Source organism: Callorhinus ursinus, unplaced genomic scaffold (assembly GCF_003265705.2).
Source record: "Callorhinus ursinus isolate GAN/ISIS: 27379988/994484 unplaced genomic scaffold, GSC_fseal_2.0 scaffold52, whole genome shotgun sequence".
Classification (NCBI taxonomy): Eukaryota; Metazoa; Chordata; class Mammalia; order Carnivora; family Otariidae; genus Callorhinus; species Callorhinus ursinus.
The window spans coordinates 8536340-8551426 of record NW_027397114.1 but is presented as its reverse complement, the minus strand read 5'-3'; the positions used below and the strand labels follow the sequence as shown (position 1 = coordinate 8551426).

At 56.8% G+C, this 15087-nt stretch overlaps 1 protein-coding gene across 4 annotated transcripts; it reads right to left on the bottom strand.

Annotated features, from left to right (window-relative positions):
* Positions 1-3689: 3689 nt before the first annotated feature.
* On the bottom strand, positions 3690-12209 carry GRB7 (growth factor receptor bound protein 7). 4 transcript variants are annotated; one of them, XM_025859431.2, is made up of 15 exons: positions 12074-12209; positions 7946-8102; positions 7676-7829; positions 7337-7493; positions 7089-7210; positions 6915-6992; positions 6488-6625; positions 6041-6151; positions 5761-5859; positions 5412-5492; positions 5193-5309; positions 4742-4796; positions 4526-4613; positions 4327-4420; positions 3690-4159 (listed from the first exon to the last, which is right to left on the bottom strand). In XM_025859431.2, the coding sequence occupies exons 2-15, from the start codon at positions 8095-8097 to the stop codon at positions 4013-4015; spliced, it is 1593 nt and encodes a 530-aa protein (XP_025715216.1). In that variant the 5' UTR covers positions 8098-8102; positions 12074-12209; the 3' UTR covers positions 3690-4012. The 4 variants fall into 4 exon arrangements, with proteins under 4 accessions (XP_025715216.1, XP_025715219.1, XP_073739972.1 ...); XM_025859434.2 differs by lacking the exon at positions 12074-12209 and adding an exon at positions 10518-10570; XM_073883871.1 differs by lacking the exon at positions 12074-12209 and adding an exon at positions 10138-10154.
* Between the last annotated feature and the right edge of the window lie 2878 nt (positions 12210-15087).

The following is a 15087-nucleotide window of genomic DNA, read 5'->3' as shown; positions in this document are numbered from 1 at the left end:
GCAGCTGACTCTTGATTTTGGCTCAGGTCATGATCTCAGGGTCATGAGATCGAGCCCCAGGTCAGGCCCGAACTCAGCGCTGAGTCTGCTTGAGATTCTCTCTCCCTCTTCCTCTGCCCCTCCCCATGCTCACTCTCTCTCTCAAATAAATAAAATCTTTAAAAAAAATAAGCACATATACTTTTATAATCAAACCCAATAACTTGAGCGGAAAAGACAGCATGTTAGGTGCCAGTCTCTATGTTCTCCACAATGCCCCTGCCACCCTCCCAGCAGCCTGAATTTCATCATAAATTTCATCACAAGCCTCCAAGAGCCACACTGCAGCTATCCCGGGAAGTCCCCTCTGCTCTCTGGCCTCTGGGGGTCATGCTTCAGCCCTTTTGGCAGTAGAACAACAGCCTTCCCATGTCTTCAGAGCTGGGGGATCTTACCCTGTGTCCCTCCGCAAACTGACCTTGAGGGGCCCTTGCGCCCCACATTCTCAGCTGCTGCCTTTCCTCCAAGAAGCCAGACATCTCAGCCACCCAGCAAGGACATTCATCTGCTGATTTCCCATATCCAGCTCAGGGTCAAGCCAGCTGCCGCCTCAAAGGGTCCCCAGTGGCCCAGGTCCTTCACAGTAGCCAGCACTAAGAACAGAGGGGGCAGAGAACAAGGGGCAGAGAAGGGCTATGTTCCACCACCTAAAGCTGGGCCGAGTCTGACCTCTGTCTCCAACTCCATATAAGACCTCAGGCGGGGGCGGGGGGGGCGGCACGCTGGGGGATTCAGATGGTTAAGCATCTGCCTTCGGCTCAGGTCATGATCCCAGAGTCCTGGGATCGAGCCCCGCATCGGGCTCCCTGCTCAGCGGGAAGCCTGCTTCTCCCTCTCCCACCCCCACTCCCCCTGCTTGTGTTCCCTCTCTCGCTGTCTCTCTCTCTCTGTCAAATAAATAAATAAATAAATCTTAAAAAAAAAAAAAGAGAGACCTCAGGTGGGTCTCTCTCTTTGAGCCTCAGTTTCCTGTTTGTAAAGTGAAAATTATATCTGTCCCGCATACTCTAATTAGCTGATTGACTTAGAAGGGCATTGTCCCCTACCTGGTGCCTCAAGCTACAAGGAGACACTGGGTCCTGTTTTCATACAGCCTAAATCCCTGGACATGCTTAAGATGTGGCTCGTTCTGGCCCCTTTATTCCTACCCCAGCATGGACCCCTAGCACCCACACCTTAGAAGTGGCCCTGGGCATCCCTGGCCAGTCACACAGCCGGCACCAGTCAGCTCAGGCCCATGGAGAAGCCAATGATGGGATGGTTCTGGAAACCATGGCAGGTGGCAGGCAGCAGACTGCTCTGGTCCCTGCCTCTTCAGGGAGTCCTGCTAAAAAGAAACAAAACCTACACCCCTCTCACCCCTGGCTGCAGTAATTTCTTCAGGGTAAGCCCCTAGAAAGTTCTAAGCTGGAGGGTGGATGAGGCATCTCTACCCACCTCTATCTGACAGGCCTGGTTCCCCAGCCCCAAGGTTGGGGGTGACAAGCCTGGCCCAAGGGCTGGCTATGGTGGCTGGTCCTTCTCAGGGTCACCTCAGGACAACCTCCTAGACAGAGACCAGGGCTGCAGAGAAGGGAGGGGCTCTTCAGGGGAAAACACCACCACCCCCACCCCACCCCCACAGGCCACTTAGGAATTCCACCTGGAAGTCAGCCAGGCAGGGGTAGCAGAACAGCCCAGACCTGTATTCAGACCTGGGTTGAAATCCTGGCTCTCCCACTAACTGTAATTTGGGGCAGGTCTCCTCGCTGAGCCATCAGTTTCCTCACCAACAAAACAGGATCCCACCACCTTGTGCCCAATCTCAAAAGATTGGGGGAGAGATTCTCTATTTAAAAAAAAAATTATTATGGGGCGCCTGGGTGGCTCAATCGTTGGGAGTCTGTCTGCCTTCGGCTCAGGTCATGATCCCAGGGTCCTGGGATCGAGCCCTGCATCGGGCTCCCCGCTCCGCGGGAAGCCTGCTTCTCCCTCCCCCACTCCCCCTGCTTGTGTTCCTTCTCTCACTTTCTCTCTCTCTGTCAAATAAATAAATAAAATCTTAAAAAAATTTTTTTTTATTATAGAATTTTCAAGCTTACACAAATTTAAAGAATTTAATGAATCCCTACGTACCCATCACCCAGCTTCAACCATTATCAGCTCATGGCCAACCCATGACCATACTCACACCCTCTCCCCTCACCTTGGGGCTATTTTAAAAACAAAGCTAAGACATCATTTCACCTACAAATACTTCAGAATGAATCTCTCAAAGATGAAGACTTAAACACACACACACACACACAAATACCATTATCACCCCTTGAAAAGTTAACCATAATTCCTTATTATCATCAAATACCTCATTGGAGCTCAAATTTCCCCCACTTGCTCGTAAGTGTTTTTTACAGTTGGTTTGGATTTGAATCAAAGAAGGTCAACACATTATGTATGTCTGAATTTCTTGAGAGCTAGAGATTCCCCATCTTTTCTTGTAATTTTGTTGTTGTCAAAGAAGCTGGGTTATCTGCTCTGTAGTTTCCCAGTCTGGATTTGGGTAATTTTATCTCCATGTGTCATTTCACATGTTCCTCTGTCCCCTGTGTTTCTGACAAACTAGCAGCTAGATCCAAGGGATGAGACTGAGGTTTTATTTCTTGGCAAAAGTAATGCCTAGCTGGGAGTTCACGTGTCAGAAGAGAAGGTCTACCTCTTTGTGATTTAAAGATCAAATGGCAGGTTCGGGTGTTGCCAGTTTGATAGTTACTATAAAGCTCTCCTGTCACCTAAGAGCTGTAAAATTCTTAGACAAAACTCTTTAGACAAAAACAGACCAGCATGGGCAGTGGGGAGAGGCCAGACCCTACAGGGTCCATCTGGGCTTCTATTTTGGAAAGATCCCTCTTTCCCATCCATCCAGGATGGGCTGGAGAGGGAAGCCACACTCAGAGGGCTGAGTGCCGTGAGGTCCCGTTTACATGGCCTTCTGGAGGGAGCAAACTGTAAGGACAGAAAGCAGGAGGGAGGGGCGCCTGGGTGGCTCAGTCGGTTAAGCGTCTGCCTTCGGCTCAGGTCATGATCCCACGGTCCCGGGATTGAGTCCCTTACTGGGCTCCTGGCTCAGTGGAGAGTCTGCTGCTCTCTCTGCCCTCACCCAGCTCTTGTGCTCTCTCTCACTCTCTCAAATAAATACATAAAATCTTTAAAAAAGCAAGCAAGCAAGCAGGAGGGAGAGGGGTTGACAGTGGGTGTCATGGGGACTTGGGAGAGGTGCTGGGCCGTGTGTCCGGGTCGGGGTGGGAGACGCATAACTGCATGTTTGTCAGGGCTCATCCGAGCAGTTGGCCCACAGGACTCGCAGAAGGTACGTGCTGTGGGACTCAGCTCCCAGGCCTGTTACCTCCATTAGCTTTAGGCCCTGTCAGGAGATGGCACCTGGATGACAGTCCCTTATACATGCATTCATTAAACAAGCAGCTACTGGCCTGTCTCCCTGCTGGACACTGGAGACTCTCAGATGATCAAGACCACCCTGCCCTCAAGAAATGTCCAGGCCGGAGGACTCGTGGCCCTGAGCCATCCAACACATTCACCAACGCCTGGCGCCCCCCTCTCCCGCTCCCCTGCTCTACTCCAGCTAGTTAGGTCTTACCAGCAGAACTCACAGATGTATCAAAAAATAATCTTTATTGTCACTCGTATAAAACAGAGCAGATCAACTGGCCTCTCAGTCTGTACAAAGTGTGGGGCATCAGACCACCTGGGCAGCCCCCATTTCTCCCACAATGCCCTGCCGCAGGGCAGTGCCCAGGAGCTCCACGGAGGGGAGGGCCACCCCCAGGGCCTTTTCTTGAGGAAAGAGGTGGGGGGTGGGGAATCTTTCTGCCTGAGGGGGAGGCAAAGGAGCAAAGCAGAAACTCTCTCTGGAGCAGGGGTGCGCTCCGATCCTCGGCGAGCTTCTGCACCTCCGGGGCCACGCTGGGAGCGGCCGTCAGAGGGCCACGCGAGTACAGCAGTGACGCAGGAAGCAGGGCAGGATGCCACGGTTCAGCTGGTGGAACTCCACGAGCTGCAGCAGGTCGGTGAAGCGAGTCTGGCCGTCGTCCATGCTGAAATAGAGGCGGCCCTCCTCCTCGCTCTGGGGGACAGCCGGAGGGGATGGCAGGTCAGGGAGAGGCGCCAGGGTGCAGGTCCCCGCTGCTCGCGTGGGGGAGAAGAGACCCCAGACACACCGGGGGCCGGAGGGGGCGGCCTGGGTTGCTGCTGGAGAGGGGTTGAGGAGGGGAACAGGGATGAATGACTCACCGGGAGGATAAGATAATGTTTGACCTTCTGCAGGTGGCACAGGGAGAGGACAAAGCCCTGTGGGTTGCGCTGACTCTCTCGGACCAGGAACAGGCTGCCAGGAGACAGGGCCACGTTACCCGAGGACCCAGAGCTACAGCCCTGACACAGGGTCTCTCCTAGCCCCGTGTCTGTTGGCCTGCTCAGCCCGGCCCCTTACCCGTCTACCAGGCCCTGCTGCCCGATGAGCCGCTGGCTCTCCTCTCGGGAAATGCGTCCGTGGAACCAGGGTTGGGTGCGGTGGATGGCTGGAGTCGGGAGAGGCAGAAGGGCAGTCATTCTGGGGAGGAGACCCCCCCCACTAGCCACCCCCACCAGGAATGCTCAGAGAAGCCACGGCAGCCCCCACCCCTGGGGGCGCTGGGTGCTCACCCACCTGCACTGAGGCTCGTGCCTGAGCCTGGGGTGGGCAGGCTGAGACGGTGGTTCTTCTGCAGAGCAGCGGGGAACACAGAGGATCAGAGAGTGACTGGGGTAGTACCCCGCACCTTTAGAATATAGAGCCCCTTCCCGCACCTGGGGCCCTCCCTTACCCCTCTCTTCCTCCCATACTACGGAAACCCACATGGAGGGGGGCGCCTGGGTGGCTCAGTGGGTTTAGTGTCTGACTCTTGATTTTGGTTCAGGTCATAATCTCAGGGTGGTGAGATCGAGCCCCACGTCGGGCTCCGGCGCTAAGTATAGAGCCTGCTTAAGAGTCTCTCTCCCTCCCTCTCCCTCTGCCCCTCCCCCACTCTTACACACACACACACACACACACACACACACACAAACATACACAGAAAGGGTCCCCAGGACAAACATGCACATGGGTGTAGGCCCCTCACCCTCCAGGCCTGGGCCTCCTCCAGGGCTGCACTCAGAGCTTCCCGGGGGTTCTCGATGACACGCCCAGCATGGCCAGAGAAGTCCATGGCCACCAGGGTGTTATCAGAGACACTCCTCTGTAGATGGGACAGGATGGGGAGGGGTCAGAACAGGGCCCACATCTCCCCAGGCTGGGTCCTAGGTGCCCACCCCCAGCTGATGCCCCAGTGCACACTCACCAAAGGTGGAGAACCCACACAGGATGGACGCATGTGGCGAGACTGTGCCTGCTGATAATTCTTATACAGCTGCGCCCCATACTGCGGAGTGGAGGGAGAAAGAGAGCTCGAGGTCAAGCAGGTGCTGGGGACTGGGCTGTGAAAGCCCCGGCCACTAGCACACCCCGGGAGCAAGACTGTATCTCTGCCCTGGATAAGGAGCTTTCTGAGGCCAGAGCCAGGACTCAGCCTTGGCCCAAGCACACTGAGAGAGCAAGGCTACAGGGCCCCCTCATTCCTGAGGGAGGAGCTACTCGGCCGGGACCCAGGGGGTGGGGCCAGCCCCCCATGCCACTCCCGGGGCTCCCACCTTGAAGAGGCGGAAAGCTGCTAACCAGCAGCTGCGGCTTTGCTCATCCTCGCTGCAGAAGACCCGAAGCCCCTTGTGGCCATTTCGAAGCTTGTTCGGCTGTAGGAAGAGGAAACCGGCCTGTCCCGTATCTGCCATTAGGACCAGATGTCTGTCTCCGTGGGGCAGGGCAGGGTGCAGAGAAGTGTCTGGGCATCCCAGATGGAGCTCAGAAGCCCTAGGTAGGATCCTGGGGCCTGAGCAGCTCCCATTCCCTCCCAGGCCCGGCCGGGGTCTTTACCTTGATACAGAAGCCAAAGTCGGTGGGCATCCCATACAGCTTGCGGCCCTGGGTCACCACATACACGTTGGACTCGTTCACGTCTGCTACATACTGCAGGTGCCTTGGATCCTATGCAGCATGGGTAGGCAGGACTTGTTACAGGCAGACCCTATTCCCCCTACTATTTTCCCCATAAGCCAGCTGGGGAGCTTTCAGAGAGGAGCAGAAAAGTGCTCCAAGTCACACAGCAAACAGAAGTAGAGCGAGGACTCAAATGCAGTTCTCAACTGCCTTTCCTACTACTACCTCCTGGGGTAGGTAAGGTGGGAGGGAAAGGAGCAGCGGAGAGTGTCAGGGCCCAGGGGCAGAAAGATCTAGACATTCCAATAAGGGAAGAGACAACTCCTAGAAGGACCGGGAATGGTATATCCTAGGGGCTGAGGCTGTCAACCCTCAAGACCTCACCTTGGAGGTGCCCTTGGTGGAGTAATAGAGGCCAGAGCGGCGCAGGAAGCAGAAGAAGCGTTTCCAAAGCTTCCGTCCGGACCCCCGCAGCTGCAGAAAGCCCTGGATCTCTGGGAAGCTGCCTGCATTCAGGAAGTTCTGAGGCCAGAAAAAAGCAGGAAGGGGTGAGAGGCCAAGAGGGGCCAGGGAGACACACAGGCACACACAGGCCTTCAGGAGAGAAGGTGTGCCACATACGTTTACTGTCCCATTTCATAGATGAAGAAACTGACGGTCAGCCAGGAAAACTGACTTGTCCAGTCACTCAGCACTGTGCTAGACTCTCCACCACATACATAGAGGGGAGGCAAAATGCTTAAGGGCCAAAAAAACAATAGGTGATCCTGGGGAATCATGACCATGCCACGGGATGGGGGTGTCCCTGTACCTGGATGAGGTCTTCGTGGGATATGCCTGTCGGTGTGTCCACACAGCTGGAGACCATCTTTTCTGGGAACAGTGATTGCTGGGACGAAAGGAGTCAGGAGTCAGGGATTGAAGGCCCAGGTCGGGGATCAGGGTGTCCCAGGGCCCAGACCCCCCATCACACACACACACTCACTGGAGAGCTCTTGAACAGTTCATACTTGGCGAAGTTCTTCCGGAAGACAAAGCGGCTGTCTCCACCAATGGGCCAGACAGCCTGCACTTCTACCACGGACTCATGGTCCTCCAAGCCCCGCTCTGGGGTCAAGGGCAAAAAGCAGGGGTCAGCGGAGCGCAGACAGGCCTCCCGGATGAACCACCTGCCCAGCCCAAGGTGCGAAGCCTTTCCTCTGCGCCCAGACAGCCCCCTGCACCCCAACTCACCCAGTGCTAGATGGGGGTGGCACTCCACCAGCCCCCAGCTTTCATCACTCAGGGCATGAGCTCGCTGCACCAGCATTTCACACACGTAGCGAGCCGTAGCGCCCGCCGCCACCTCCACAGACCGGCAGGCCCCATCTTCACTGTACACCTTCACTACCTGCAGCCCAGGAAGCGCAGAGGACTTGAGGAAGGGCGAAGGGTGGTTATTTCCCTTCCCCTGCTTGCTCTACCCTCAGGGACTCCTGAGCAAACCCCCCACCTTCACGGAAGTGGCACCATATCCACCCCAGTCCCACAGCACCCCCATATTCCTGCCTCCTCTCTCCCAAGACAACTCACATGGGGGCAGCTGGTGTCTCGAGGGAGCAGCCCTCTTGCACTGGAGGACCCCCCAAGAATGGGGGTCTGTGAAGGAGGACTGCAGAGCTCAGGGAAGGGGTTGGGGATGGAGGGTAGAGAGGTTGCCCGCAGCTCCTCCTCTCGAAGAAGATTCCTGTGGCCCAAGGTAGGGGGGGCAGAGAATTTGCTGACTGCACGCTTCTGTGTTACCCAGCACTGACCCCCCCCCCACCCCACCAGCCCCTCCTCAGCTCCATTACCCCCTTGTACCTGCTGGTCGGAATGGGCAGAGGCTGGGACCTCTTCACCTCCCCAGGCAGAGGGGCATCGGGAGGCGGGGGAGTCCCAGGAGGGGTCCCAGGGGCCAAGTACAGGTCTTCTGGGGAGCTGCTGAGATGAGGTGGAGACAGACCCAGCTCCATAACATCTGAGGGAGAAGAGGGGGCTGAAAGCAGCCGCTCTCGTGCCCTTGTCCCGGGGACAGAGGCCAAGAGGACCCAGACCTCCTGACTTCACACAGCTGCCAAGGTGCCCCTCAGAGTGGACACAGCACCTTATTGCTCCCCCCTCTAACTGGAGTTTGCCTGGAGCCTTCAGGAAAGGGTAGCGTGAGCCCATTTGCAAAAGGGACAGCAAGTCCCTGAGAAGGAAACATTCTTGCCCCCATCACAGGTGAGTCAGGGAGTGGAACTCAGTGTCTGGACTCCAAGTCCAGTGCTCTTCCGCTGCCCAGGGGAAGAGCTAAGAGGGTCCCCCCACCACAAGCCGGGCAGCGGCAACAGACTCCGCGCCCCACAGCCTGCTCGAGGTTTACTCTCGGTCTCCGAGCACGCCCTGAGCATGGGGCACTCACTCCTCTGGGCTCTGCCCCGGGTTTTTCCAGAGCTTCGCTGCCAGACCCAGTTGCCAGAGCCTGTTGTGGCAACGCCTGCCCAAGTGCTGAGTGATGCACAGAAGGGGAGAAGGAGGTGGGAAAGGACAGGAACCAGGAGGGCAGGAGGCAGGCTCAGCTTCAGTGAGGACAGGACTAGCCTGGGGGCCCTTGCCCCGGCAGCCCCCAAACCTTGTGTGCCCTCTCCAGATTCCTTCTCCTGCCCAACTTTCTTGAAGCCCCACTGCCAGGGCTACCTCCTCGGAGCAGCCTGCCTGGATTTTCCCCCCTTCAGCCCAAGGGCTCCCTCCCTGCACTGTGCTAGGGCCTCTGAGGCAATTCCGTGCACCTGTCTTATCCATCCACTGGTCTGGAGCGGCCCGGCACTCCCAGGAAGGGCCAGGGTCCCACCCACGTCCTATCGCCCACCGGTGCTGCACAGGCACCTAGGACAAGAACAGGTGAGCTGGGGCAAAGATGCCCACTGGGGACAGAGGCAGCACAGGCCCGTCCTCCACAGGAAGCAGGACCCCTTGGGCAGGCCTAGAACCTGGGAGGCCCTGGGAGAACCTGAGACCTAGGCCAGTGCTGTTAGGAGGCCTACAGCACCTGGCATCGACCCTCCAGGATGGGGCAGGCCCCCTGACCCTTAAGTGAGGGGATCTGGGGGACAAGTGAGTCAGGGTGGGGCGGGACAGCACTGCCTGGGGCTCTCTACTCAACCTTGACTCATCTGCACGACTTCCTGGCTTAGGAGAAACAAACAGCCCTGCCTCTACCCGCCTCCCCGCTTCCTACCCCCAACCTACCAGGCCGGGAGGGCTGGGGGAGGCGCAGGGCAGGGGTGGGCTGGGGGAGAAAAGAGGATGCGGGGCCTGCAGCTCCTCTGAGGTCATTTCCTCCTCCCCACCCTTGGCCTACCTCCAGTCCAGGCGGGACCTTCGGGTAGTCTCCGCCCAGCCCAGGGGGGAGGGGAGCCCCCTCACCCAAGGGGAGGAAAAAGGCCTGGCCTGGATTCAAAGGCCCATCTGGAGCACAGCCGACCTCCCAGTGATGCCCTCACTCACCCAAAGATACCACACAGTGCTCCCTATCCTGTCTGGGGCCTACCAGGTTTTCATTCTGCGGCTGCTGCCCACCCCTAGCACCCAGGCCTCAGTGGGCGCAGAGGACTCGGCTAAGTCAACCCTGGGGGATGACGTCCTCCCAACACACTCTCTGGGGTGTCCTGGCCAGAGGCGTACTGCAGGCGCAGGAGTAGCGAGACACCCTAGAGGACAGACACAGACAGACAGGAGGAAAGGCCAGGCGGGAGCGGCAGGGGTGGGGCTCAGGGTCCTGGGGGGGGGGGCCGGCAGGACACACCCACCAGTGAACATCAACAGCAAGACACGATGTCCCCGCTCCTATCCCATCCACCCTCTGGCCACCAGCCCTGGTGACTTCACTCCAGGGAGCCTGGGGGGCTGCCGAGAAGCCAGAGAGGAAGCCAGAGACCAAAAGCCGGGTCCCACTCCATCCCAGAGGGAAGAGGAATGGGGCAGTGTTTGGGCAGGGAGTCGGCAGCAGATTTAAATCAGAATCAGATTACAGAGTCCGGCCTCAGACGGCTGGAGGGCCACTGAAGACTTGGGTTTGGCCTTTCGATCCCTCCACCTTGCCCTCCAGACCCTTCTAAGGCAAAAGAAGAGGGGGGCGGTTAGATCCAAATAGATGGGATGGGAGGAGAACGGGTCCCACCTGTGGGGCCCGGGGAACACCCTCCCAAGAGACCTGAACCTTTCAAACGGGGGCCCTAGGGAAAGCTTCTGTTGAAGAAACCGACCCCCCAAATCTATCAGTCCCCCCAACACTACAAGTGCAAGCCGACGCTTCCCCAACGGCCTCCCCTGCCCCGCGGCTCGGGCCCCACCCTCCTTCCCGCCCTCCCAGCCTCCTGCCTCCTTGTTTACTTCCTGAATCTTGCCCCACCTGGCTGGCCCCGAGGGCGGGTGGCAGGGCCCGTAGAAAACAAGGCCACCTCCGTCGCTAAGCCGGGGAGGGGGAGGGGCCGACAGGGCCGAGGCCTCGGCGGGGGACCAGCGCGTGGCGAGAAGGCCCGGGTCCGGCCCAGCACTCCACGCCCCGCCCCCCATCGGGATTTATTGTGGGGGGGGTAGTGGAAGGCTCAACCTTCGGGGGAGTTCTGAGGGTGCAGGGCCCAGGTGAGGAGGCGGGAAACCCCTAGGTGACCCGGAGTTGGGGGGAGGGCCTAGGACCCCGAGGCCCCGCCCACTCCCTCACTCTGGAAAAAACGCCCAATGGGAAAAGGGGGGGTAAGCTTTCTTAAAGTTTAATTTGGGAAGAATGCTAGATTGTGTCTGTGGAGTTAATCATTACAGGCTGCTTGCCTTCTTGGAGGGCTCCCCCAGCAGGATCGGGGGTAGAGGGGAGAGCAGGGTCTAGGACAGGGCGAGCAAGAGGGGCCATTCTTGAGGGGCAGTAGGGTTGGGAGGCCTTCCAAGGGCGGACAGGTGCATTCTCCATCCCCGCCGTGTCAGGGAGATCCAGACTCGGGTCTTTCTCCAAACACGGCCCCCAAACACGCACACACACTTTTCCTAGGCCCCGCTGCGCCGCACACCCCTCAGCTTCCAGCCCTCCAGCCTTCGAGCCTTCATTCCGACGCCAGGAAGGACCCCCGGGCCTGCCCCGCCCCCCACCTTCCCTACGTTGGGCAGGACCCTGTGCTCTGAGCAGGCAAACAATCCGGAGACCGAGCTCTAACAATTTAGGGGATCCCTCTCCTCTGCTGCCCTCCAAATTGGAGAGTGCCCCCAGCCCCCGCGCGGAGACGTCAGTCTTTGGTAGAGCCTTGGGAAGACCTCAAACGGGTAACCTCGGGCTGAGCCAGGAATGACTCGAGGCAGTCCTCGGTGTTCTGCCCCCCTCCTAGCTCTCTTTCTGGGAAGTGGGGAGGGGCTAGTTTCAGCGGGAAAGCCGCGTCTCGGGAAGGAGAGGACCGGAGATCTTCCTTCCCCATCCCCATCAACTGCTTTGTCCGGGGGCCGGGGGGAGGCGGGCTACAGGGAGGAAAGGAAGGAATAAGGACACAGGAAATGAGAATAGGGAAAGACTGAGGGCAGATGGCGAGAACGGGCGGGATATGGGAGATTGGAGAAAAAGAGAAAGCGAGGCGGCCGGAGCAACACAGCAGGAGGCTGAATCTTTCCATATTGACCCGGGACCTGCCGCTGCTCCCCACCCTCAAGATGAAGTGCCCGTTGGGTCCTTACCTGGACCCTGTGCGTAGGAACACCTGGCTGGGGCCACCGGTTTAGGGAGGGAGACGCCAGGCCCTTAACTACCTGTCCCCCTCCTGCCCCCGCCCTTGGCCTGCCATCACTGAGGGGGGAAAGGGGGGGGGCAGGCGCCACCTGGGCAACCTGCCAGCTCCTGGCCCTGACACGGGCACAGCCTGGGGCCCTGGTGTGGCTGGCTGGGGGTGGGAGCAGGTTGTCGGCTGGGACCGATTTTGGTCATCTTACCTGGAGGAGCCCCAGCAGGAGCAGCAGGACACCGGGTCTGAAGTCCGGCTCTGTCTTGGGACCCCAGATACCTGGACTTGATTTCAAATCCACTCCTTCTTCTCTACAGGTGGTAGGAGGGTGTCCCGACTTTGGACGCAGAAGTGAGGGTTGAGGGGAGGGAGAGCCCTGTGTGTCCAGGCTCCTGGCCCAAGGAAACTAAAATTATCTCGGGCAGGTGGGGGCGGGGCCTGGGGTAGAAGCATGGGAGGAGGAACCATAGGAGGAGGGGCGGGGACTCCCTGATACTACGCCGGCTGGGATTGTTTTTGCCCTTCTTAGCCCGGGAGCAGGTGCCAGGGGAGAGGCGGGGAAGACAGGCGAGCCCTCAAGAGCAAAGATCGAGAGTCCTCGTGCGGGTGGGGGGGGGGGGGGGACGACGGACTGGGGGCTGGAAGGTAGGGGGAAAGGGCGCTCACCCTTCCCCATGCTCCTCACGAAATCGAGTCTGCTCATTGGCCAAGTTGGGGGCCTATGTGGGCCTCTGGGTCCCACCTGATGGGGCAAAGAGTACTCAGAGAAAGAGGGAAACCGGCCAGAAGGGTGTCCAGCAACAGGGGCTGCCCCTTGACCTCCAGCCACAGTCTGGCCACCCAGCCTGCACCCTGGCCCTCAGAGGCACCCAGGGGGGATGTTCTCCCTTCTTTGCAAAGTCTAAGGTCTCAGCTTCTTCTGAAATACAAGGGGTTAGGCAGGGTCTCATACTGGGAGGAGTGATCTAGGGGAAGCTCTGGCCAGGTGCCAGGGGACTCCCCTTCGAGAGATCACTTTAGCTCTCTCCTCCAGCATTAGCCAAATACAAGGGTCAGGGAGAGGGCCTGGAAAGCCACAGATCAAAGGCAGTGGCCACCTCCCAACCTCAAGTGGGTGACAGTTGGGTAAACAAACAGTCCTTAAGGGTGATAAGAGGTCTGCCCTGGGGGACCATCAAGGAGTGGCTCCAGCCTCAACTTTCTCCAAACGGGGTTTTCCTCGAAAAACCAGTAGGAGTGGACTAAGCAAAGAAGTGGGGGAGGGGGCGAGGTCACCTGGGCCATGGCACAGCATCTTGTGCAAAGCACTGGACGATTCCTTTCTTCATTCAATAGTATCTGTTAAGTACCTACTACATGCAAACCCCATGCTCGGTACTGGGGGAAAAGTGGGGGGCAGCAGAAACAGACCCTGCCCTTATCCTCATGCAGCCCAGCTGGGGAGACTGATGTTCACCGAAGAATCCCACAAGGGGCACCTGGGTGATTTGGTCAGTTAAGTGACCGACTCTTGATTTCCGCTCAGGTCATGATCTCAGAGTTGTGAGATCAAGCCCCGTGTTGGGCTCCACGCTGGGTGTGGAGTCTGTTTAAGAGTCTCTGGTTCTCTCCCTCTTTCTGCCCCTCCCCCCTAAAAAAAAAAAGTCACACAAAAATGAGAAATGACAGATGACCAGTATGCTGGGAGAATGACCCACCCAGAGAGCTGGGGAAGCCTTCTCTGTGGAAGTGACGAGCGAGCAGAGGGGAACTGGAGCAGGGGGAAGGGTGAGATTGGATGGGTGGGAATGGGGGGGTACTGTTCACGATGAGGAAAGGTGCCAAAGCCCTGAGCGGCAGGGGACGCAGCATGCGGAGGCAGAGTGGGGTTGAGGAGAAGGAAGCAGAGGAAGCCACACGGGTAAGCTCGAGCGGGTGTGGAGAAAGGCAAGTGCTTTGGACTCAGCTGTGTTTCTTAAAGTGTGGCCTGTGACCACCTGCCTCCACGTCTCCTCAGGCTTGTATAAAAAACAGATCCCTGGGCCCCTCCCCACCTACTGAATCTCAGTCTCCGGGGCCAAGACCCAGGAATGTGTGGTATTGACAAGCCCTCAGGTGGTTAAACCAGGTTTAAGAGCCATCCATCCTGTCTGTCCAGACGGGCAGGAACTATGGGCTGAGGCCAGACCCTGCAGTGTCTGCGGGCTTAAGGAGAGGCGCAGAGAAGCAGGCAGATTTACATTTTGAAAAGATCGAGCTGGATGTTGAAGGATGGGGTTAGAAGGGGAAGCCAGACTCAGAAGGCTGAGTGCTATAGGATTCCATTTATATGGCTTTCGGAAAGGGGTGGGACCGTAAGGACAAAAGACAGATCTGGGGTCAGGGAGGAGGGAGACAGGTTGATAGCAAAAGGCACAGGGACTTGTGAGGAGGTAATGGAGCTGTTCTGGATCTTGGTCATGATGGTAGATATAGAACTGTGTGTCAGGACTCACAGAAAGTTACACTTAAGAGGGCGAATTTTACTGTGTATAAGTTACATCTGAACTTTTTAAAAGATTTTATTTACTTATTTGAGAGAGAGAGAGCATGAGAAAAACAGAGACCACGAGTCAGCAGGGGGAAGGTTAGAGGGAGAAGCGGATGAGCTGCTGAGCAGGGAGCCCGATGCGGGACTTGATCCCAGGACCCTATGATCATGACCTGAGCCAAAGGCAGATGCTTAACCAACTGAGCCACCCAGGCGCCAATATCTGAACTTTTAAATAAAAAAAAGAAACAACAAAAAAGAATAGCTTTATAGATCAATGGGATAAAATCAAAAGTCAAATATAAACCCTTACATTTCTGGTCCATTGATTTTTGACAAAGGTACCAAGACAATTCAGTGAGGGAAAAATTAATCTTTTCAATAAATGGTTCTGGGACAATCAACTATCCACATGCCAGAAGATGAATTTAGATCCTTACCTCACAATCTACAAAGATTAACTCAAGATAGATCATAGACTTAAACGTAAGAGCTAAAATAAGACCTCTGAAGAAACCCTGGGAAAAAAATCTTTGTGACCTTGAGGTAGGCAGAGATCTAAGATGCAACAACAAAAGCGCAAGTGACAAAAGAAAAAAATCAGCAAATTAGATGTCATCAAAATTAAATTAAAATTTAAATTAAAAATTTTGCACTTCAAAAGACATCATTAAGAAAATTTTTAAAAAATTTCTTGAAGTTGGGGAGAAAAT